Consider the following 25,812-nt stretch of genomic DNA (forward strand, 5'->3'; position numbering starts at 1 on the left):
TTCCGTCGAGCGACGCGGAATATACACAGGCGCACGCGAGCTAGACGCTGTCTCTGTGATATGATATCACGGGAGGAAAGGGAAAGGCCGCGGCTGCTGCGAGAGAAGGGAGGAATAGAGAGGATAGCGGAGGGTCACGACGACAAAAGGGACAATGCTGCGGATAGAGACAGAGAGAAAGGAGGATGGAGTAGCGGAGGCGAATGAAGGCAAAGTGAAAAAGAGATAATGAGAAACAGCGTGCTAGAGTAAAAGGACAGGGGCAGGGAGGAGTAGAAATAGTGCTGCAGCGAGGGGGAGAAAAAGAGGCAAAGTCAAAGAGCGAACGTGGGAAGGGTAGGAAGAGGAAGGAAAGAAAGAAAAAAAAAAATAGAAAAGAGGGGCCAGCGAAAAATGATAAAAAAGTCAGGAGGAGAGAAAGGATAGGGCGAAGGAAGATTGAAGCGGAAGGGGGAACTGCAGAATTGACGGCGAGGGAGAGAAGGAAAAAATGGAAAAGGAGAGGTGCAATGGGAAAGGGTGCGAGGAAGAAAGGAAGAGCGAGGCAGTCGAAGGGAAGAAAAAGAGGGAACCGGAATCGAGAAGGAGAGAAGACAAACGCAATTGTCCGAGGTGAGTGTGTGTACGCTCCGAATGTACATCCCAGTTCAGAAGTATTAGGATACTTATCAAGACCTAAGTAAACTCGAAAAATCATTAGGTAATTTTCAAAACGTTCGAGAATTCGTTATTTCGTTCTTAACGTTAGATCGGAAACGTCTGGTATATCTGATGTTGGAATAATAAAATTTGATGTAACAAAGCGAACTCTTTCCTCGTCTTTCGATCGCCACTCTTTTTACCGAGGTAGTTTCAATCTCCGAACGAGGACTATTTTGCAGTACGTTACACATTGTCAAACATATTACAATTACAGTTGAAACATGCTATTGTCTTAAACCATTAGCTCGCAACTTTTAAGAAACGAATAAGTAAAATTAAACGCTATAATATAGCAGTATTTAGTTTTGTACGTAATACAGTTTCCGCGATTGTTCGATTAATTCGGACCTGCTGGTAGTTTCGGGCTATGTTTTTCATAAAGCGTTAGTCGGACGTGGATGCTTTATGGTCTAACGCGTCGAACGAGATAGCGATTGCTAACGGTTCGGTTAATTTCCTAACGATTTTTCGAGTTTACTCAACTTTTCATACATGTGCCAATACTTATGAACGGGAGTGTACGTACGCGTCTCCACTTGCTCGCGCCGTATGTATATGGGGCTTGCGTGTCTCCACGATCGCAGTGGCGTAAGGAACACGCCGATCTCTACAAAGTAGAACGTAGTCACGCGCTGATTTTCTAATAACCCAGCGAGATTTCATTGATTTGTAATCGTCACGCTCCAACGACTTAACAACCGAGGAAACGTAAGCGCGACGTTGTCCGACAGATCGAGAGGAACAAATCGCACACGTGTGTGAACAACGTGCGATTTATTCGAGCGATTTCGAAAGTTTTTGGAAAATTCGAGCAATGCGAAGGCCGATCTCGCCCGGCACATTGCTCGATTCCTTTGACTGGTTACACGTTTGCCTCTCTCTTCCAGGGAAAAACCAACGAGACAACGTTCCACACCCGATCCTAAGCGCCTTTCCAACGTTTCACGTAGTACTACGTGTTCCCTGCTCGACTTTGATAGCCAATCGCGCGAAAGATAAGGCGAAACCACGCCTTCTATAGCGAAATGTTCCTCGGATATACGATTAAACGTCAATGCGCACCGAGTGCCACGTTTCGACGATTAATATAATACAGCGCGATTGACTTCTTCAACTTTCGTTATTAGGCTTAACGACACCACCCTCCGCACGATGGACAATGCTTTCTTCCAGATCGCAGAGATGAGTTTTATCCACGCATCTCCACCATTAGTATCTCGAATCAAGCTCTTTTTACCGCTTTGTCGTGCCACTTTGCGAATCGAGTTACCTCGTTATAACGCGATCCGTTACGCCAACTTTATACCACGGCCAAGCACAATCGCTATTTTTGACAAATGTAAAATTTTAGTGTCACGACCATCTGCGTGCTTAGTACTCCGACGACACCTGATTCAACGGATTTGCGGTACCACGAATTTTTAAATTCCTCGCGGCACTGTACCATAGCTCGATAGGCGAGAAGATCCCGTGACAAACCACGGAGTTTGCAAACGGTCGCGCGAACACCGATCGAAAGACCTCTCGAATTCCATTGGGGTGTTACATTCCGCCACCTCCACGCATATCCACTGGCTTTCGGTTCTGCGAAAGGCGCAACGCGCAACGGAAAGAAGGATACGAGGAACGTTGCTGTCTCGAAATAAGCAACTCGCCGACAGAGTGAGAAATCCAAGAACGAGTAATAAATCCGCGAAAGCGAAAAGTCATAAATTTTTCTGCTCGAACGAACAGTGACATCGTTTAATAAAAGACGAATAGAATATGCGTAATGCTTTCTCGCTCTGGTATTAGCGATTCTGACGTGTTGTGTGCTGCTCGGCCGATCACTTTATAATTTGCCGCTATCTCCAGCCTGTCGCCCGTTCTCCGTGTTCTTTCTTGTCCCGTTCGAGAACAAAGTCAAGCCGAACGGTATACGCGTCTCGCAATAGGCCGGCACCGAGCGTGTCGCCCGTCTAAAGGCGAAACTATATTATCGATATTAATAGTAATATTAATAACAATAAAAGTGTATCATAGTATTAAAAATGTCGAAACTGTGCGCTTTAGAACCGCGATCATACCTCGGAACAGACAAGTTAAATCGCCATCTATCTGTAAATCGCTTCACACGTCGCGAAACCGTTTAAGTATCGTGACAACACAGCTGTCTGTGTGCGAGTACACGCACGTTACTTTTGTGCGTAAATACATTCAAAAATCGCAATCAATCAATCGTAATCAATCTATCTCCTCCAATCACACGCGACGAGAGCTAACATGATTGGTTACACCCCTTGACCGAACGTGAACCTTTCGCCCGACACTATATACACATATACTCGTAATTCGAGACCGCTACGACGAACGTCGTTCGTTGTTTGGAACACGTAAGCCGAAGTTCTCCAGAATTTCTATACGGCTATATGTTGATCGAACTTTTGTACTAACGATCGATAACATTGCACACACTCGAATCGTCCTTCTTTATTCTTGGTGTATTAAACGCAAGAGCGTTTCCTACCGTCGGTATTAATATCAATTCTACCGATACTTGAAATTCCTACGCCACTGCGCGGTAATTTTCGTATGGAAATAGCGAATAGAAATAATATTCCTGAATATTCCTTGAAAGATTCGAGGGAATACCGTGAAAAATATTTCGACGCTCTATCAGAGATTCGAACGTAGGTGATCCTGTTCATTACGCAATTAGACCGGCACTCGTTGTAACGCATCTGCTTTCGTATATACCCTCGGTTGGACGAGTTTGCCGGATCGACTTCATAAATCGGAATACAGAAAAGAACGGCAAGTACATTTATAAGAATAACTCGTCTCTTTCTTAAGATAACGAGCATCGATTTCGCAGCAATCGTGTCTAGCGATAACGCGTAATAAAGTAACGGAGTATGCAAGAAGATGGAAAAACTGCATAGAAAGCAGAGTTGATCGAGCTAACTGCTGAGGGAGCTCGAATGACGTTAACATCTGACGTTTATTCAAATAAGTTGGACGAACGATCGATTAGGATATTTACGCGGTAAACAACCGCGTGAGGGCGTACATTTTTGTAAAATACAGTTATCCGTGGGAACGACGCTGGGATCGCGTGCGAGCTGAAATTGCAAGTTTCGTCGAGGCGTGGAGTGGATCGGTGGATCCCGAAGGGCCTGCGAATAGGTGGCGCGATTCTTCGTCATCGCGAAGCTTGGTCTGCGAATTGTTACGTTGAAACGTGGCTCGCGAGACGTCGAGACAGCTGCGACAATGTGGATGTACGCCAATAGGGGCCGAGGGAAACGAGCAAGAGCGAGATCTAATGAAAAATATTAAACTCCGAGACACGAGTAAAACAAATTAATCTTCTACGCCACTGCTGATGGTAGGAGAGAGAAGGAGAATTGGTTTTGTTGTGTGTGTGTGTGTGTTTCGAGGGAAGAGAAGCGTGACTCAGTGTGAACGCAGACGACAAAAGAGAGAGAGAGAGAGAGAGAAAGCGAGAGGAAGGATGGGGAAAAAAGTACTTACGCCTGTACGAAAATATCGATTATATTTTTTTACGAGTTCACTCGCTTCGGCGGGTGTTAATTTCGTGAAACGACCTTTTCCTTCGCCACGCGTCGCTCGTAAAATCCCATTAACACGTGCGAGAGCACTCGTCCTCTCTGTCTCTCTCTTCTTTCCCTCTCTCTCTCTCTCTGTTTGCTACTCGCGCTTTCGCCATCCTCTTTCTTCGTCCGTCCGGTTGTCCCGACGCGCACCGGGAGAAAATTCAAGCGCGCGTTTCCCACCCGGGCTTTTGAAGAATCACCAACGCGCCGATTTTCCCCGGGGTGTCGGTGAGACCGGCTGCGTTTTCACTACTTTCTTTTTTTTCTTCCTTTTTTCACGCCGGTGTCACCGAATTTCGACCTCCTTTTTCTCTTCGTTTCATTGCCGGCAACGCGTCGTTTAATGAACGCTTTGTTTACCTGCTCGTCGGTGTTAATCGAGTCTTTGTCGAGCCCGTGCTCCAAGAACGAATCTCCCGTCGAACAAATCTTTTCTATTTATGTTTGCACGAGTGGGTGGATCGCGTGTGCTCTGACCGGAGAAGCACGATCTTTATTCCGTGGCATTAATTAACGTGTTCATTGCGTACGACGCGAATCCAAGTTGCCGTGTGGCTTTAACTTACGTACAACCCCGTTTCCCATGAGTATTCGTTTGCTTGGCACGATTTAAATAAACTTACAGAATCATCAGGAAATTATCGAAACGTTGGAGAATTATCGTCTCACTGGAAACGTTAAACCGGCTAAAGAACGCATACACATGCATGGAACATCGTAATTATTACACTGTAGATACTTGTGCATTTATGTAAAACTATAAATTTATGGAAAACCGTACAGTATACGTAGAGATATATAAAAGTAGAGAAAATAGCCACGATAAAGTACTCGTAATTTAACGCTGGTTTTTCATTTTTAATAAATGAAACGAATCTCTATCTAAGTTTTGTTCCTTCAGTCGCGCTCATAAAACCATAAATTTCCATAGAAATCCGCAGTCTGCTAATAACAATCTCCATTTCCTATAAAGAAACGAATCTTTCTCTTGCCTATAGATCTATCGCCTCTTTCCATTACCATTACGTACCGTTGCAGATATCAAACGATATTACGATGCAACAAGGCATTGATTATTAGCGGCGATCGTTCTCATATCGCGATATCTCGCAGCAAATCGCATATGTAGATTATTTTCGGGCGAGCGTCGCGGCCACGCTCGACTGTTGGCTCACGGAATAAAGGCGTACTATTATTTATACAGTTAGGAAGCGGCGCGTCGTGTTTTTTAGAACACAGGATGTCCGGGTTTAACGACCCTGGCACCTGGCAACCCTTCTGGCACGGCATATAATTACCCGCGAGGCACACGGTGTTGTAATGTGCATCTCCTGTTGGCAGGATAGAACCTGAGAACACGCGTGGATATCATCGTCACGGTCGCAGACCGCGAGGAATCTCACTGTCGTTTTCTTTGCGTTTCCGCGCCCGCTTTGATCGATAGACCGACCCCGATTGTCGGTTCACATAGTGACCAACGATCGAAAAATTGTGGCAACGATCGAACCGAACAACCGCCAGTTGACTAGGTTCCCAGACGATTCGTAGTTAAAGTGGCGCGATCCTTTACCTTTTCCCAGAGATCTTTGAACGACGACTTCCAACGACTTGGGACTCGTCCAACCTTGGGATTCGTTTCGCGAAATTGATTTCCATCGAGCTCGAAACGTCGAAACGAAAGTGAAGGTCGGTCGGTCGGTCGATCGAGGCGTTAGATTTTGTACGTCACACCCTGACTGGAATACGCGAGAGATCGGAATATACTTTGGTTTCGTGACGAGTCGGGAAATTCAGTGAACGGTGAATTTCGCATAAATGAAAAATGAATTTAACCTAGAAACTATTCGGTATCTAGTACGGAGTATACATAGAATCTGGTCTATAGGTGAAAACTGCTTTTGAAAAAATAGGTCGCGATGCGGTTAGCCGGCACGGCCATCCTTCAGCGTATCGTTCAGCGATTTTAACGCGAAAGTTTACAGAGATGAAAGATCACCGGTGGAAATTTCGCTGGAATTTTTCATTTTCATTTCATTGGATCGCCTTGCCAATAGCATCTTTTTCATCGTCGAGCTTCTCGAAGAATGTAAAAGATTGTAAAATAGACGCGTCTGTTCCAGAGAACTCGAAATTAACGGAACGTTGATCGTCAAGAAAAATAACCATCGGTCCAACTGTTAAACCGCATTTTTATGAAACCGTGTCTTCCATATGGTCCCAGATCGGAAAGTGCTTAAGACGATTACTATAATATCGCATGTATCATTTTCTTATAATACAACGTTTCAAACGAGATAATAACAGTTCAACGTTTACATAATTACCAGGTGATTTTACATGTTTATTTAAGTCTGCCTAAGTGTTTATACCGAACAGGGCTATACATCTTAGCTGTCGAAGAAACGAACGAATTCACTTTTCTTCTGTTTGCACGTGTTCGTCACGAAATCGATATTTTTTCCGTCAACGTGTCTCTACGATTCGACTTTTGATGGTGTTTCTATGCCAGTTACCAAACGAACCTTATCTCGGCCAATCTCCCTAACGAGTTTAACGACGTGCAGAGGCATATCGTATCGGTAGAAATTGTCCTGGGCTTTAAAATATTCACAAAACACGGACATCCATTCATTTAATAACAATAGTCGGAAATCAAGCTGTCTGCATCAGGGATCGTCGGGTCCCGGCACTTGAAATCGGTTTATTTTACGAAAAAGACGACCTCAGCTGCCACGTGCAAAGCCAAAAGCGTTACATCGAACAGCAATCGATATTTAACCTCTCACCGGCGGCGATCGTGAAAACGAACAACAAGGAAGTAAACGCACCACCGTCATAAAACAAACCACAACATTGTAGCACGACTGATGTTACATTTTGATCGTACCACCGCCTCTGTCGTTTATATTTCAATCCGAACGAGCATTTCCACCTACGCTGTCATTCGCGTATATCTTGCCGTTCGTATTTTCCGTGGTCTTTTTCGCAAAAAAAAAAAAAAAAAAAAGGAGAAGAAAAAAGGAAAAAGAGAAGAAAAAACGTGACAAATCTCTCGCTAAAGTACCTGGCCACTTTGACCGGCTAACGAAAAATAAACGCGTCTATCTTTTGATTTGTCTATCGAAAATACGTTCTACGAACTGCCGAGATAAGACTTTTCGAGAAATTTCGAAATTTGCGAAATTTCAGACTGTAGCGATAATAAACTCGTTGCTAGATGCTTACGGAGTTACGGGGAAAACGAATGAACTCGTTAATTGACTTTCCAATCTGCCGGATATAATAACAACTTTTTTATTCACAGATGCACTATTTTTGAATGCGTGATGTTCCATCGCTATCAGAAACGAAATATCATCGGACAAAACAATGGAGAAGAGAGAAAAAGCAACTTCTATTCCCCATTCGTGATCGCATCTACGATCATCGAGCACACCTGGATACAGGTGGCAGAGGCTAGGGGAGCAGCTGTCTGTAATTCCTGACCTTACGAGCCGCGATGGGATCTGGACAGTTCAGCCAACCACTCTAGACGCGTGACAAACGTTTCGAGTAATTGCGAACATCTTTATTCGAGATCGAAAAGTGCATTTGAAATCGAAGACGAATCGTTCACATGGAAGGCATATTTTCTGGAACGAAGAAACCGATCAACGTAAATTAAAATGCACCGAGAATTAAAAAACGAAAGAACAAATCTTCGTCGAAGATGGAAACCCTATGAGATCGGATCTTAAATCGAGCTTGCGACTTTACCGAAAACATGCGAAAATTCGAATCTCGAGATTCTTTCTGTTCGAGTTTCGTACAATTTGAAAAATGTCAGAAACTCGTGAGACGGGCCCCTTCGTAATAATTTTCGCTACAGTAATTTAATAGCCGTATAGTGATTTTCCTTTCGTAAATCTCAGCGACTCTAAAGCTACGGTAACTCGAAGATCTCAGTTCTCCCCTTGACATTCGAATTACGCAGGTTGAACCGTATTTCTGTACGGGGGTGTACGTAGGAAGAGAGGCATGGGTGGACCCCCTGGTTACACGTTGGTGTCGTTTTTGATCCCGAGGGGTGTCTCGAAGAGTGCGCGCACTCGTCCGCGCGTTGGCTTTTGTTTTCCGGCGCGATGACGCGGCGGCGGTGGCGGCGGCGGCCGCGCGACGTCACCCTCTCCTCTATTTCTCGTTGTGTGTGTTGCCGGTTTCCCGCGCGGTGCGGCGCGGCACGGCGCGGCATCGCGACGCGCGCGCGACCAAGCCTCCCAGTGTGTACGAGGCCGAAAAGGAACGAGGAAAAAGGCCGCGCGCGTCGGCGTCGCTCGGTGGCGGCATTCTAAATTTAGGAGGAAGTATTGATTTTACAATTTGGACCCCTCCCAAAGTAAAAAATAAACCAAGCCAAACGTACTCTACTTTGATAGAGTGCCTCTCCTCTGCGCGGCTCGTTTCGACGCACAGCCGAGACGGAGATACAAAAAGGGAAACATGGAAGGGGTGGCGGCGAGCCGTCGGGCTCGAAAGGGAGGGGGTGAAACAGCCCCCGCGAAAAGGGGCGGGAGGGGGGGGGGGAAGAAAAGAAGAAGATAGCGATTGCCAGGGAAAGTGAGAGGGTGAGAGGCTAAGGGGGCGAAACGAAGCACAGCGGGAGCAAAGCTAGAACGAAAGAAGAAAAAGAAAGACAGAAACGAAAAAAAAAAGAAAGAAAGAAAGAAAGAAAGAAAGAAAGAAAAGGGTGGAGGTGGAGGTTGGTTGAACGGGAGTCGGCTGGGGCCGAAGGAGAACCACCGTTCTTTCTTCGAGGGGGTGGGGAACAGAGAGTGGCGAAATACCGTAGTTCTAGCCTGGTAAGAAACAAAGAACAGAAAATTGATCGTTTGTTAAGTTTTATGTTCCCCGGGGCAGGCGAGGGTGGTCTGCCGCCCCCACCCTTCTCCGTTGACTTTTCCTCTCGCTCTATCGTTCGTCCTCGGTTTCGTCGGCCGGCTCGTCTCGTCTCTTTTCACCCGCCTCGCGACGCGCAATAAGACGAATCGAGGAAATTCTCCGCCCGGCACTGCGCCGCCAACCAAGAGGTGGGCACGCAGAAAAACCTACCAAGGGAAAGAGAGAGACAGAGAGAGAGAAAGGGATAGGCGAAACGGGGCTCGGCAGAGAACCGATAGAGAGACACGTGTATGAGGAAAAACGCAAGGGGATGAAACGGATGAACGCTATCGTCCAAGTCAATGGAAGCTGGACGAGATTGGGTCCTCCCGTTGTCGTCTGCTCGCCAGCTTTTTCCACTCTCCAAGGATGGAGTTTAATTACGGAAAAACGCGTTTCTAGAAGTGGCAATTTTTCTTTTTACTTTTTTCTTTTTTTCTTTTTCTTTTGAAAATCGTCGAATTTCTTTCCGGAATCGCACTCCGTTTAACTGGCAACGATGACGATTTCAGTCGCAACCGCTTAATCCGAACCGATTTTTCTAACGCGATTTCGATTCGTCGAACAACTTTTTTGCTCCTGGTTTAGGGGTACGGAAAAAGAAAGAGGAAATGTAGCCGGTGTGTGCGTGCGTGTGCGTGTGTGTAGCAATTTAGGCGAAAAAAGGGCGGAAAACTGTGTATCCAATTTACGGAAAGTGAAAATGGAGTACTATGCGTTTCGACGATGATACAATGCACCTGTAACGCGTTAAACGACGCAGAGCGAACGAGCGTGTGCCTCTAAAACATTTCAAAGCGTAAAATAGCTGAAACCGAAGGCACGCGTGGAAAAGGGATTTTAAAGGGAATAGAAGGTTATCGAGTTGGACCAAGGGCAGAGTTTATCACCGTTAAAGGGCTACGGATCAGCTATAACAATTATTCTTTCGGTTTAACATCCACGGATATACTAACGAATTTTCCCTTTCCAAAATACCAGCTTTTTCATGTACGAGCGGATTTTAAATTTTTCATCAGCTTGTTCAGCTCGCCCAGTATAAAGACACAAAACGTGTCAAATATTAAACATTTCCACGTTTCCTGTTGGAATTAAGTGACACGTGTCAATTAATCCGCCAAGTTGAATCATTTATATAGAGTAAAATGTAAAATCCGATGGTAATGCGATAGTAACGAAGATTCTTCCGCGCGTTGCCTTTTCGCTACAAAATAAAGCACGCGATACCAGGCTTTCGACAAGCCAAAATTAATACGAATGAAAGGGTTTATAACAAAAACGATCCTTGTCGATGATCCCCCCCCCCCCCCCCACCAAAAAAAACAAAAGAACGCTCCAATTGAAATTTAATGTCAATTGAATTCTTTCGAACGATACATTCATCGTACTGTACGATTGTTGCAAGTGTCTCTGCAATTATATCAGAATACGATCGTATTCGATTAATTTACCAACTTTATCTAATTAAATTGCAAAGTTGCTGATCTTTCAACGATAGACGAATTCCTACGAAAACGATAAATCGTTTTTCGTAATATCGATTGCATCGTACCGTGTGTGTCTCGCTCGTGCCTACTAAAAATTCGAAAGATTTAACAAGGGTTGATTTTGGAAGGGAAGCCGATTAATTTCATGCATCGCAAAATATAATTTTCCACGTTGTACCGATGAATTCGCGGAAATTCGAAGGTTCGTCGCTGCACGTGACAAAAAGGGCAACGCGGGGGAATGTTAAAACGTGTCTTTGTTTACCTTGTGCGCTCTCAGAGTCTTGCCCTCGCAGGCTAAAGTGACGTCGCAATAAGCTTGTCGCTCGAGCAGCTGTGAGAACATGGTCTGTAGGTTGCTGTGATGGTATTTCCATCGTAGGCAATATTGTTGGGGGAACATGTTGGAGGATGACGTCGCGGGTGGTGTCGTTGCTGAACTGCCTCGTTGCTGAAGCATGCGCGGATCTGGCACCGCCAGTAGCTTGTCCAAGCCAAAGAACCGTTCTTGCGGTTCACCGTAATCCCACCGCCTTCCTTCTTCGTTCTGCAACATTAATCTCGGGTCAGGAAGATCGCAATTTTTGACCATTCCACGCAACGCTACTAGCTAAACCAGTAATTACACATTTTGGTTGAATAGGTGTACATATCTCTCTCTTTCGAGGAATAGGTGTTGCTCGTTCGAAAACAGGAATTAAAAAAGACACGAGGTATCGAGTAACCAACGAGGCGAACGTTGCGACAGATCGCGGAACGAATCTTTATAGGAAATTACCTTAATTACCAGGCAAAGGGTCGGTTTCTACGCTGCACGATATACGCGTACCGCAATTTAATAGTCGATTTATAAGGCGATAGTTTTCGAGTTCCCACGATACTCGGCTCGGCGAGTATGTTTTCTGCTTGGATATTAATCGGCAAGCTTTCAGAGAGGAGAAGCTAGAAGAAAAGGAGGAATGGAAGAATCGGCGTGTGATAATTAACGACGATAATATTTGAATATTTGATTGGTAAAAAGCTGGCGTAAAAATCCGCAGTCTACGCCTAAGAGAAAATTACGTTTGAAAATGACTACACTACGCGATTCAATAGTACGCTGCAATTGATACGTTTCCTGTTAGGTCATTTTGTTCCGCGCATTTCCGCAACGTCTGGCAAGCGTAGTAGAACTGTTGCGTTTACGACTTTTTATTTCTTCCGGTTCTACGTTAGTTCGATGCTACAGTTCGACGCTATTTACAACGCATCCGCGATGTAAATGAGAGTGGAGCGTGCAAACAGGGGAACACGAGGAAAAAGCTAACGCACGGAAACTTGCGTACGTTCGGAAAAGATTCTTACAGAAGGTATCGGTCGATGCGCAGTCAGTCGACAGGCTTGTTCTCCAAGTCGAAGCAACCCGGACCTCTGTCAACCGGATGAATGCCTGCAACACGATGGCCTTCGAAGCATTTACACGCGAGTCCGTTCGAACGTGTACCTCGATCACGGCTGCCCCTGACGATCCTCGGTCTCACGTGTTTTCTCTGTAACATGCGGATAAAGGGATTGGCCATCAGACAGAGTCGATCTGAGAGTGCAACGCGCCTTAAAAAATTCCATCTTCGCATCCGTTTCGTTCGAGTTTCGTTCGAACAAAGCTACTTGGAGTTTCAGTTTCATTCACCGAAGGCTCCACCTGATTTAGATATTAGCAGATCAAAGTTATTTGATTACGCGTTAATCAAAGAAGACGATATTTTTGACGTGGTACGTTGTACAATTTATCGGTTATCGGAACACCTATCATCGGTTATGGAAACATCGGTTGATAGAAATACGATACTGAACCTTCTACCGTGTCTTCGTTTATGGAATTTGCTATTTTTGTTACAGGTAAATAAATAATAATATCTTATACCTATGAGCGCCAAGACCAAGTAAAATTGATTCGTCTTTGTTAACTCTTGCTTCTATGAATATAAATGTTTCTCGTTAAGGTTCGATTACAGAATCAGATTCCAATCGTGTGGATCTAGTTCAATGAGGTTCATGTATCTCGCGTTTGTTTTTCTTCTCATAGCCCCTGCTAATTTCCATTAGTTTCATTTAGATCGATTATATTATATTCAGTTTGAACCAGTCGCCGATAGCTAGTTTTCCATCGTGTACCGATGACCGATAGAAACACCAGACGTGGCAACGTGTTTAATTTACAACTTCACCGAGGGATACGACCGACTGCTTTTATGAAGCAATTTGCTGCGATGCTTACTCGCTTATGACTTCGCTGGGCGGTTAAGTACAGAGGAAAGAAACTAAGAAATTCCGCTCTCGGAGAGTCTAATAATTGCTTCCTACCATCGTTTGTCTCGCAGCAACGATATTAATTGATAATTGAAAAACTTTCTGAAAAACAGATCGAAGGATTTTTGTTGGATAATAACCGCAAACGAGCGGCACGTGCGCGACTCAACGTTACACAGCAACGTGTTAATTACATTGGCAAAAATTCGGATTTTTGCGCGAACGTCCGCGATCCAGCGGTCGTCGATTCATCCTCCTTAAACAAAATCATCGAAACAAGGACAAAGCGTAAGAAATCCGCCACTTAAAAATTGCAATTCCTTTCGAAAATTCCAGGAATTAGATTAGAAAGTTTGTAACGAAGAACAGAATGCAGAACGAGGAAATAATTTCTGTTACGTCTAATCCAACGAGATTAGATTACCGCAGCTGAGAATTTCTTCTGCAGTTGTTTGAAAGATTGGAAACGAAGGGAGATCGATGCGAGGAACGGGATGATTTCGCGGGGGAAAGAAAGTTGCTGGGAAAACTCCGGGAAAAAGAAGTTTTCATTGCATTATCTGGAAACGATTAACGGGAGCCGCGTGTATCTATTAGCATAATTATCGAGAGTGACTTTGTAAAATCGTGAAAGTCGAATATCGACATTTAACTTTCATCGGCTTCGCCGGCCGCTGATGAAGTTCCATTAGAAACGAATCGGAAAGCTGATTTGGCGAATTTCTGATTAAAGCTGGCGACGTCCAGTCACATGTGGTTATAATCTAATGGAAAAGTGACACGCGATCAATTGTCCCGTGTAACGTTGTTTATTTCGTCAATTAAATCCAGATTAATCTCCAATCTGCAATTGTCGTGAATTAGAAAAGACACGGATTCCGATGAAGATTCGTGTCCGCTTTAAACGTTCGATGCCAATTTCTGCCGAATCTTCTACATTCGATCGGACTTCGTTTCGGGACGCACGTAATTTGTGACTTTTTTTTTAAAAATAACATTCGTGTCATGAGAATATGACACACTTTCACGAGTTTATTGCATCGCAAGAGGCACCTTGAAGTTTAGCACCATTTAATAAAATTTAACTATTTAGCAATAAATAATTGAATTCACAGAAATCTGTATTTGTAACGTCATCGCTGTTCTGTAGTTTTCGAGGCTCATCAAAGTGGCTTCCGTGCGGCTTAATCGTCAACCACGTTAAAGAAGAGAACTTAGTTTTCTATAGAAACGTGACATGCCGCGTTCTTCATCTTATAGTCTCCACACGTTATAAAAGACATGTTACCCGTTCCAAGCGTTTCGAAACGAAGTCCATCTCCTCTAATCTTTTTTTTTTTTTTTTGTTAGCGTAAACTCGAAGAAAAGTAGGGAATAATTTTGAATGGAACGCGCATCATTTTCCGGTTTCCAGTCAGTAAACTAGTCAACGTATCTTATCGAGGACGGAGGGTAATATCTAAGGCAGAGAGTTTAGGCTGCACGCTCGACTGCGGTTTTAAAATTCCCCGCAGGCAACCAAGCCACCATGGAACTCGTCTGTGGATCGTGGGAATCAATAAATTCCCCGTATCGGAAAACGCTGAGGGTACAATACGCGGAAAAATCGACAAGGCGCGAATTCGCACGAAATTACGACCCCTTCTCTCTTTCATCGTCTTCTCAATTTCGTACACCAACATATTTTTATCTCTCCCTCCCTATCTCTCTCTCTCTCTTTCTACACCCCTTTTTTTCATCTCTCATCGTATTACCAGTCTCTCCCTGTTCCTCCTACTGGATTCTCCTATTGTCTTTTTACGTCCTCGATCTCTCCTCTACGACCGGCCCCTCATTTTCTACACTTTTCTCTCCGTCCCCTTTCTAATTTTCATCTCTCGAATTCCTCCGTCACCACCGCGTCTTACCTTACATTTGCCTTTTTTTTCCCCTCTTGGCCGAAAAAATGCCGATGGCGCGTCAAAAGACCGTTCTCCACGAGGTAACCGGATGTCAAACATTTTTGTCGGGGCTGGAGGGCAGCTCGGTATTCAGGTCTCGTTACGTACACGGGGATAGCACACACGGACGAGGAGCGTAGGAAGCACGGGCGCGCGAAAACGATGCTCGCTCGGTAGCCTAGATTCCCTGAGATACTTTCTATTGTGTTTACGGTTCGGATTAGAGTACCTTTCGCCGTTGAGAAAATGCCCGACTCAACGGGACGCGGAAGAGCGCCGGCAAGCGGTGACCTTTTCGAAATCCGGATCAAATTGGGAAATCGGGTTAACCCCTCGCCGGCGGGACACCCGTTGCTCCTACGATCCGAGATAACAGCGACACGAGCACGACAATCGTGACTGTCGTTTGCTAATTAACTTACACGTGGATAGCTTTCGAACCAATTCGAACTTCGACAAGTGTCGAAACGTTGATCCGTATTCTTAGCATCGACGAGAATTGTCTATGGACGCGAATCGAGTTTTAAAATTCGCCCGTCTCTTCCCTTTCCGTGTTCCGCCACCAAAAGAGCTAACATCTTTCGTCAAATTTTACGAGTCACGCGAGTTACGAATCGTCGACGCTAACAAATTTTTTCGCGTTATGCGAGAAAGTTTGTTAATTAAAACGAACGAAACTGTTGCCTATGGTCGATTGGATCCGCGAATCAGCCGATCATCGTATTTAGTGTAAAACTGTCGAATTGTAGGAAACGAGAGTTTGCTATCTATATATACAGGGTGGTTGGTAACTGGTAGAACAAGCGGAAAGGGGGTGATTGTACGCGAAAAAAGAAGTCGAAAATGTAGAATAAAAATTTTTCGTTTCAGGCTTTGTTTTCGAGGAAATCGGCTTTGAATTTTCGCTCGGTACGCGTGCCGTACGTTATAACGGATCTCACTGTAGATCGGTGTCTCGATGGAAAAATTGAAAAAAAAAAAAAATTTTATTCTATATTTTCGACTTCTTTTTCGCGTAGAATCACCCCCTTTCCGCTTGTACCATCAGTTACCAACCACCTTGTATATATGCGGTAAATGGTAGATTTACCGGTATTATTAGTTGTTTAATTGTGGTATTCGAGGGAACATTGGTAACCGATGATCCGACTAGAGCAAAGTGGAAAATCGTAACGTTTCTCGAACGAACCGAACGTTCGGAATTTAGAACAGTACGGTACATTCGATATGTTTGAAACACGCTCGTACCAACACGAGGCTCGGGTCTACTACGGTTCAACGAATAATTGTAGGAAATTTTTATTCGCGAAATACTGGGAATACTGAATTTTGATATTACTACGTATTTTCAAGAAAGTAATTAAAACCGGAAAGCCGAAATTAAAAGAAGAGCGTGGTACGCAGCGTAATGGCAGGGATGAGAAGCCCGATTTTAATTATAGTTCCTCTAAAACCACTCGGTTTCTGAATTAATAAAGGAAGGATTGGAACCAAAGAGAGTAGCCGAGCCTCTTCTCTTTTCAATTCCTTCCTAGAACGCGTTAAAATCAACGGCGCATTAATTCCCAAGTTCTCGTTAAGCCGATACCGATACTAATACAGGAAAGAATCGTGGTGGAATTTTTCCGAGCATCGAGCCGGTCATCTTTTATTTTCTTTTTCGTTGGAAAAATCCGCGTGGTCACGACGACGATGACGACGCGGTGTTCTTTCGTTCGCAGGTTGCGAGCTCTACAAATTAATCGGAAGATTAATTCGCGATCGTTTCTCCAACTTTTGAAACGGTCGATGAGCCACTCGTGAATTCACCGAGCTTCTTCCGCCCCTTTTTTCCTTCGATTATTCCGCCGACCGAGGCGTCTATTGCTGCGTGGCGAACGAGCCGCGCCGAGTGGCCTCGTCGAGAGGCCAGAATACTGTTATAATTCACGTAATCGAACCGTTTACGCCACCGGCCACTGGAAAATCGTAAAAACGGTTGAACCGTACGCGCACTTGGTTATTCACCTGCCATGCGTTTCCCAAATTTCTCGATGCACCTCACTAAACCAGACTCGAATCCACGCGATCGTTTCAGCGTACATTGCGTCTCTTGGCGCGACTGTTTTTACACAGTTTTGTTATCGATCGACAGAAGATTAGAAGATTTATAAATCTAACGGTAGGAATACTTGAAAAATATTGAAAGAATATGACAGAATGAAAACTACATAATGGAGGAATAACATGGTTAAATCAACGCGAGACCGGCAGCGATAGCAAGATTTCTGCGTTCTATTCGGAGGTTCAGGGTTCGATTCTCGATATCCTTAGAATGTTATCGTAAGTCATTTTTCGCCTGAATTTAATATAACGTAACTTACGACTGTGTATTTACACGTTTTCAAGCGAATTCTCTCGAATATTAGGAAATTCCCTATAACTTCGAAATTTCCCGAATTCAACGCGTATTTATTCTCTTTAGATACTGAAATAGCGTTTTGGAGATACGCTCTCTCGGTTCCTAAAACACAGAGAGTATACATTATTACGTATAGCGAGCCGGATAACTACAATGGCGTCATTCATGGACAAAAACAAGAAATTATGGAATATAAATATTATATTATATGTATAAAATATACCAAGACCGGTTAGATGACACGAGATATATTAAGTATTCTCACGTCTTTCGATATTTCACTCGATCCAAAAAAACAAAAAGTGGGAAAAAAACGCGTTAAAAAATTGAAGAGACGAATGTGTTTTTACGAACGTCAAAGTGAAAAAAAAAGAATTCCGTGGCGCGAATGATAAATACGAAAGTTTCTGAAACGAAGTAGTAGCCCCGCGAAAGAGAGAGAGAGAGAGAGAGAGACTCTTTCAAAGGCGGGAAAATTTTTCGATTCGTCTCGAAAGGCAGCGGAGGAAATCTCTGAGAAGTTTGAAAACAATAAATCAACGCGGAGGAAGCAGGTTTAATTAACCTTAAACGTCAGACAAAGGTATGGCGGATCTGAATTTGGAGCGAAAAAAAAAAAAAAAATAGAAGAAGTTTTCTGGAAACTTTGCGGGCAACGATTGAAAGTAACTCTCCGGGATACTTTTGAATAGCTCCGGGCCAACGACAATCGGCGAAAGTTGAAACTTTGGCAGGCGGGAAGCCATGAAACTTCCAAGACTGCAATTAACCGTGGAACAACTAAAAGATAATTCGTAGGGCAAGTTAGCGAAGGAATTATTTTCTTTCGATAAAAAAAGAAAAGAAGAAGAATAAGAAGGTAAAGAAGGAAAGAGAAAAAAGGAAGAAGTGCAGAGACTATCTAAAAGCGAAACTGTGGAAGTATGCGCAGCAGCGAGAGACGTCGTCGCGTCGCAGGGATTTCCGATAAAAATCTGTTCTTTCGAAAGGTCAAAGAGGATCTCGAGGAATTCTGTGCTGACGTAACTGGTTATTATCGCTACAGAGGGCGTCTTATCAGCTGTTCGTATCGCATTCGCGAGGAAAAGCGAGACGACGAAAACCGTTGGAACGTTGAGAAAATTTGCGAATGGTCTTATTGAAAATGCTTCGTTCCTTGAGCGTGACAGGTTCGACGCCCTTTTTATCGACTTCTCGCGTACCATCTTTCGCTTCCACGTTGCTTTTTCTATCGCGATACCGCCCCTCCCTCTTCCTTGTCCCTCCATCTCACTACGCTGCAAAGATCTTGCATATACGCGCAACGATAGTTGGGCATAACGGTTCCGCGGTCGCGAGTTACTGCACGAGAAGACAAGACGAGCGAAACAAGAACATTCGCCTCCCTCCAAGTACGTTCCGCCGACTCGATTTATTTTCTCGAAAACGGGTTACTCAGCTTTTCGTTATCACCACGGCATGTACCATAAATTGATTCCACTTATCTTCCATTCACCGTGAGTTATTTCGAAACACGATTCTCCGCGAATTAGAGAATCTCCGAGAAAACAAAGCGAAGTGGATTGCAGCAGAACGAACTAGAGTGAATCAAAGCGAACCTAACGAAACCGAAATCAACTGGAACGAATCCGATCGTACAATTATTCTTCCGTTCCGGCGATGAAATTTCCATAGACGAGGCACGACAGAAACGTTCCTCCTTCCTCGTCGCGGGACGAATTTTCAGATTCGTAAATACGGTTTGCTCTGACCGACTTTCCTAGCGATTTCTTTCCTTTCTTTTTCTATTTCATTTCTTTTTTTTTTTTTTTTTTTGTTTTATGGGAAGCGACAAAGAGCCGCGCAACGAGACCTACGATAGTGGCTTTATCGCGCACTTCGAGATAAACCTCGCCGCACGCTGCGTCGAGATCATTTTCTCTCGTTCTCTTTCGTCGATTCTCTCTCGTGCACACGAGGGGGGCGTATACACACTGCCTGCTTTTCCTCGTGCACGCACGTGCCACATTACATACAACCTTCTCCCGTTTCGTGGAAAAGAGAACGTACACATATACAGAGAAAGAGAAAGAGAGAGGGAGGTAGAGAAAGCGAAAAAGAGAGAGATAATTGAACGAATGCAGAGTCACTGGTCGCAGCAAGGAGATCGCCTCGTTTCATGGATTCTATTGATTTCCACCGGAAACATCAACGTCCCGACACAACAAGTGGTGACGAAACGTCGAACCCGTGACGAAAACAAACGCGCGAACGCGTGGAAATTGAAAATCACCGTTCCCAGGCGCGTTTTCCACGGTACCGAGCTAGTCGAGGTGTCGACAATATTTGCAGCTAGATCTACGTGTATGGAATTTTTTTTCACCCGTATGTTTGGAAACGAGCATTTCCATCGGCCATTTCAATCGCGAAGTCGATTCGAGAAGCGTCAGGCTAAAAAATATTTGTCCCGCGCGAATGGTTTGTCGCTTGGCAAACATTCGAAAATCATCGAGACCGCGTCGCAGTACGAAGGCGGGAGGTGTGAAAAGTCAAGGAAAGTAAAAGTTGCTCGGTACCATCCCTGGCTCGGGATCCTACGCGTCCCCCTTTGAAAAGTTTCACCGAAGCGTCGTGGTTTTAAAATTCCAGCTTGGGGAAAAAAGAGAAAGAAAAAAAAAGAGGGAGAGAGAGAAGGAGAGAGAGAGAGAGAAGGCGAGAGCACACGAGGGCGCAAAGCGGCTTGGTCCATCGGGAAAAGTAAATTCTCGAAATTACCTGTTACATAAAAACGAAATTTCCACGGGATGGTCGTAAACTTTCGAGAAGAGAAAAAAAACAGGGCGAGATAAATTCGTAAAAAAGGCGAGCTTTTTGGTTTATTACGCGATATTTCCGCGTAGCTGGAAAGCCGGCGAGGAGAGAGAGGGGACGGCCACAGTCGACTTAAAAGCGTAAGCTCCGCGAGTTTTACTACGCACGCTGCGGGGAAAAAAACGTGACTTGGTCTTTTCGAAAAACGGGCGTAAACTCAAACGCATCTCCCTTTTGGCTCGTCCCCCTTTTCTCTCTATTTTTCCACCCTCTTTTTTCCATTCTTCTTTTTATTCTTTTTTTTTTTTTTTTGTTTTGTTTTGTTTTATCTACATCGTGCTGCCGGCTGGCGTGCACCGAATGCGAACATCAAAGAGGAGTATAATTACGCGCGTAGCGTCGTTTCCGCGCTCGCCAATTGCGTGCCATAACGCGGCGAGATCGTTTGGGTTTGTGATCGCGTTAGTGCGACTAAAACAGATCCGGAATAGATAAGGGAAACTTGCCGAAACGACAGAAAACCGCGCGATACGGCTCTTCTCGTGTCATCTTCTCGATGAAAAGGATTTCCTTTTGGGATAGGAAAATTTGGTTCGCCGAAATATGAGAAATCGATGGAACAGTGATTGGTCAGACTACCGGTGCAACGAACGTCTGACGTATGGCGCGATTAGCGCAATTAGACGCCACTCGGCGACACGCAGGTGAAAGGAGCGACGCATTAATCATGCGAGTCACAACATCGGACCGACACGCTCGAACAACTGTAACTGAGAATAAACTTCGCGTTACACCGACTCGAAAAGTGTGAAAAACATTGAATATTTTTCACGGTGTAAAGTAAAGTTGTATCTCGGGACGAGAATTTTGACAAAGCGCTGCAAAGTCGAAAATAAAGAAGACTTGCTAGTCACGTAGTCGAACAGGTCGAGTTACCTGCGAGCCACGATTTCCTCTGTGCTTTCATCTTCGAAAACAACGATGACGAGTAAACGACACCGAAGTAAAAGCGAAAGGGAACGAGCAAAGCATTTTGGTCACGTTCGAGATGCGCCGTGCAATCGGAAAAACTGCGAACTCGTGTAAACTACTTGGCGATTTATATGTGCGCGACGAAACGGATTTACGAAGATCGTGGCAAGGAAGATCGTGCTCGTTTGAATAAAAACCAACCAATGATTTATAATTTACTCGTTTACTGGTCTATAATTGTTTTCGAATATCGCTGTACGTAAAGACAGAGATTGTCCGTGTCCAATTAAACGTACTGACAACCAAACGTACACCCAGAGAACGGATAATCGCCACCTGTTTGCAAGACACGAAGCGAAAACGCGGCATTTTCTTTGGAAAAATGACGTTTCTTTCCCTCGGTGCGTCGTTTCGCGAGGTACGTTCGCGACGCTTGGAGTGGGCATCGTGACACGACCGAAGCGTGGCATGGAACACGTTCAAGGAAACGAGAGTCGAGTTCAACGAGGATCGCAACACACGCACACGCACGTATACAAGTGGGAAAACGACAGGTACGCACAAAGACAGGGACACGTAACCGCAGAAAAAGGTATGGTGCAACAACAACAGCAGCAACAGACGCACAGACACACTGTATGCAATTACCGCGTACCGAGTCTCGTTTCCACGCGTCGACCACGCGCGCTGCTCTTTGTCCCGTCCCGTCCGCGATCGAGTCAGAAACCGTGGAAAACGAAGGAGGCTCGAGCAAAAAAGCCTTGTGGATCCATTAAGGGTACCAGCCGCGTTCTCGTAAACGCTTCATCGCCGCTTAAGGAGGTTCGCATTCGTAACAACGAGTCACACAAGCACGACAACGTGCAACACCACGACGAATACCACACGACGAAGACGACGACGACACCACGACGAACGCTACCGCGAAGATGACAATAGAACGACGACGACGAGAAGCGAGATGATTGCAAAGACGATTTTCGCGGACACGGGCGCCAGTCGCGGAAATTAAGGAGTCACGTTATAAAACGCAACGACCTACAATGCTACAAATGCCACGGAACCGTCCTGTGTCTCTTCTGGCCTCCCCCGTCTCGCCTACCCCCTGCTCGACCAGCCGCCATCGCCGCCGCCACTGCCTCCTTTTCTCCGTTCGTTCGATGTGTATCCCTCCTCCTTTTAGCTCTTTCCTCCCCTTGGCAGCCCCTTCTTAGGCCGACACAGTCCCCTCCCGGCCTAGCCATCGCCAACCACCACCTCCCACTACCTTTCTACGATACGATGCGATACGATACGATACGATACGATACGATACGAAACCAGACGATATGATACGATATGATGTGCGATGCGATGCGATGCGATGCGATGCGATGCGATGCTATGCGATGCGATGCGATGCGGCTCCCCTTTGCCCCGCCAAACGATACGCCACTGTGCCTATGCACCATTAGTCGAAAACATACGCCAACTTCCCCTTGTTTCCCTTTATTATTTTTCGATATTACGCTAGAACTCTGGTTGTCTGAATTCGCTGAATTATCGGCGGATAATCAGTCCGTATATAATCGAGCTTTATTCATTTTTGTCGCTACCGTTTGTTCTTCGTTCGCATAATCGAAGCTCGCCTTCGAACAGATGTACTCGATCGACGAAAGTTCCATTAATCTGACCAAAATTTCGTTTCGACAACGAAGGCTGTTTCTTCCATTGGCTTCTCCGTTACCACCCGCAAACGTATTCGCTGACTTTCTGTCCTTCCATCGACGTTACGTGGCCGGTTGTGATTTTATGGAATTTGGGTGGGGGTTGTTTTGCGGGCGCGTCGTTGATGCAATGTAAGTGCGTCACAGGGCGACGATAAGACGACGGCCGAAGAAAACGGAGGCTCGTACGAGCCATTGCCTGATAAGAGCATGGACAGTGCGCAGGAATGTTCTCTGACTGCGTGCGATTACCTGTTTCGTACGGAGGAAAACGGCGATTTTTAAGACTACGACCACGTTGGCAACGATACATTGGCATCGTATGAGCTATCAACTATCGGATATATCTGTTTGCTCGCTTATTTATCTATTTCTCGATTCTTAATTCTTCTAAGAAACGTTTGAATCACGCTCTTGTCTCGACGAACAGAAAGCTACTCTCAGCTAGTCTGATATACGTTTCGACGAAATCCGCGGCAAGATATTGGAACGAAAAATCGTGCGTATCGACCACGATTATCTCATTTTTTGTCAGCGATAGGCAAGTACGACTGTACTGCGAAAATGTCCGAAAGAACGAAGAAATGGCAGGGTTTAATAACGACCTGTTTGTGTATTTTCGAAAGGATTGGAATTTTACAAGTAGGCCTTATCGTGCGGCTCTCCGCCGCTCCGAAGAAATACGTAACCGCATCGATAACCTTTCGCGTAGAACTTCGGCCGGTCGTTCCGAGACGACACGACTTTTCAGAAAATCTTACGCGTGCCCTTGGAAATTTCTCAACCGCGAAAGTAACGAAAACGAAAAAGGAAAGAGATTCGTCTTCTGATTCGTAGCAGAGAGGGGGGGGGGGGAAAAATGCGAAGATAAGAGCGAGAGCAATTTGTCGGCAGATAAGAGCAAGACGCGTTTACTGGAAGGAACGAAGGCGAAGCCGAAGTGAAAATAGGAGACGGGCAGACGCTGGCGTGCGAAACGAACGAAAAGAACAATCCAGAAGCTCGTGGAACGGCTCTCGGTCGGATTTCTTCCGTTCTAGGCCAGCACCGATTCTCTTTGCTGATCGCACAATGCGCTTCACGATGGTAAACCACTGCGAATATCAATATTTCTCTTACCAACGATACGCTTATCGTACGTGTGGTTTTTAAACGTTACATCTTGGTTGGAAGATCCGAGCTGCAAGACACGAAGTAACACGCGTTGAAGCTACAAGTGGTTCTTCTCTGGTATTATGGGATCCGTAGAGGGGATGATTTTTGCAGCAAAGTTTTCCGTTTTACGTTAGACGACGAGGAAAATATCGTGTTCGATAAATGTATTACGACGCGAATATGTTTGTCGTTGATTGAATTGATCGAAGCTCGCTGCAAGTTAACTAGGGCACCGTCTATCTGTACAGGAATTTCATAAACCGGAACCGCGTGTACTTCAAATTCCGAAGAAACGGAGAAACTATCGAGTCGATTCGAACACCATAGAAGAAAAACGTGCCAAAGGATAGTGTTTCGATACGAAATACTCGAGAACGAAAAACACGGTACCGTTAGGTAAAGAAATATAAATCTCTTGAAAATATTAAGACAAGCAACGGTTTAACGATATCTTCGATATTTTGATATTATAGCGAGCAATGTTTTTCAACGTGCGGAACAATTTTGTGAAAGATACAGCGTACGACTTGTGTTTTTCTCTTTTTCTCGCTTTGTTTTTGCCTTTGGTCCGGCTAAAAATCAATATCTCGACGAAAACACGTTTTTAATTTGTTCGTTCACCGTGGTAAGTATCGCTGCAGGTTCTCATGAGAACGAGATCGTTTCCGCTTATTTCTCAACGTATCCGGGCTCCCAGTTACATCACACGTCGTTATCGCTTTACCCAATGCGAAGACAAAATATTGCTGGGATAAGTTGCACGTTATCCAACGTGTGAGAGAGGATGGGGACGATAATCGATGAGATACGACGACGCTAATCGCGTACGCAGAAAGACGAGGTACTTCTTTGCTCTCTTTCTCTCCGCGATAAGCGCCACGTTCTTTTACCTTCGAGCCGTTGCCACCGCTTCCGGTTATTGGACGGTGACCAACTGTTCTCCTCGAGTACCACGAAGTCACTGCCAAATTGATTTTTTCCCCAACCATGGCAATTTTCAGCATGGGCCACGAACACACGCGATCGTTTCGTTTAACCATGCTGCTCTCTTCTCCTCGCTTCTTCCTCGCGTTTCCGCTTTAAACATTTGCCACCCCCTTTCCCTTTGCTTTTCGAACGCTCCATTCGTAAGAAGATATTGGGTTGGCAACTAAGTGATTGCGGATTTTGTCATTAGGTGGTACCGACAATATCCGCAATCACTTAGTTGCCAATCCAACAAAAGCAAAGTCGCGTGGAATATTCAAATCAATTTAAAAAACTATCCGTGTTTCGATAATATCTATCGAAATAGAAGATCCAATTGCAGGAGAAGAGGCGAGGTATGTTTGATGCGGTTTTCGACTTGCTAAAAAGTCGACAGAGCCAAGCAAGAACTCGTCGTCGTGTTCAGCAAGACCACATGGATACACAGAATTTTCAACGAGTTGTATATGCAAAGCGAGAAAAAATATTGTATTAAGTTACGCTTCATCGAGTCACACGAACTCGCAATCGCGCGTGTGTACACGTTCGCACACGAACGCGTGCCTTCAGCGAGATCCACTAAAGCGAGCGTTAGTCAAGTGCACTCGACGATTACTAGGCGACATACTCCACTGATCTTCATAGCCGTCTTTGCCTCGAGTCAAAGACTGCCGCTGAACGATACCGAAAAACCTTTCTATATATCTACCTTTTCTTTGTCTATCGTGGAAATCGGTCCGATTCGTCCTGGATTTCAAGAAAGAACGACAAGTATTTTTGGCCGGTTCGATCGTCTTGCCATGCGATTTCGCGACGACAGTCGACGGTGTCACGGCTAAAATAACGAGCAACGCTAAAAATTGAACGATTCCATGTCGATCGATTAAAGAG

General features: G+C 44.9%; 1 protein-coding gene across 7 annotated transcripts in view; it reads right to left on the reverse strand.

Moving 5' to 3' along the window:
• The window catches only part of LOC117235326, a 75,576-nt gene that overhangs the window by 15,812 nt on the left and 33,952 nt on the right, over positions 1-25,812 (reverse strand). For 4 of the 7 annotated variants that reach the window (XM_033497231.1, XM_033497224.1, XM_033497227.1 and 1 more), the window contains 2 exons: positions 12,047-12,231; positions 10,968-11,249 (listed from right to left, as the gene is read on the reverse strand). In XM_033497231.1, coding sequence (XP_033353122.1) covers positions 10,968-11,162 — 195 coding nt within the window. In that variant the 5' untranslated portion in view covers positions 11,163-11,249; positions 12,047-12,231. Of the gene's footprint in view, positions 1-10,967; positions 11,250-12,046; positions 12,232-21,749; positions 21,987-22,136; positions 22,218-25,812 lie in introns of those variants that run through there. The other 3 variants (XM_033497229.1, XM_033497225.1, XM_033497230.1) reach the window with 3 other exon arrangements.

Source organism: Bombus vosnesenskii, unplaced genomic scaffold (genome assembly GCF_011952255.1).
Source record: "Bombus vosnesenskii isolate JDL3184/JDL3185 unplaced genomic scaffold, Bvos_JDL3184-5_v1.1 scf7180000013315, whole genome shotgun sequence".
Lineage (NCBI taxonomy): Eukaryota > Metazoa > Arthropoda > Insecta > Hymenoptera > Apidae > Bombus > Bombus vosnesenskii.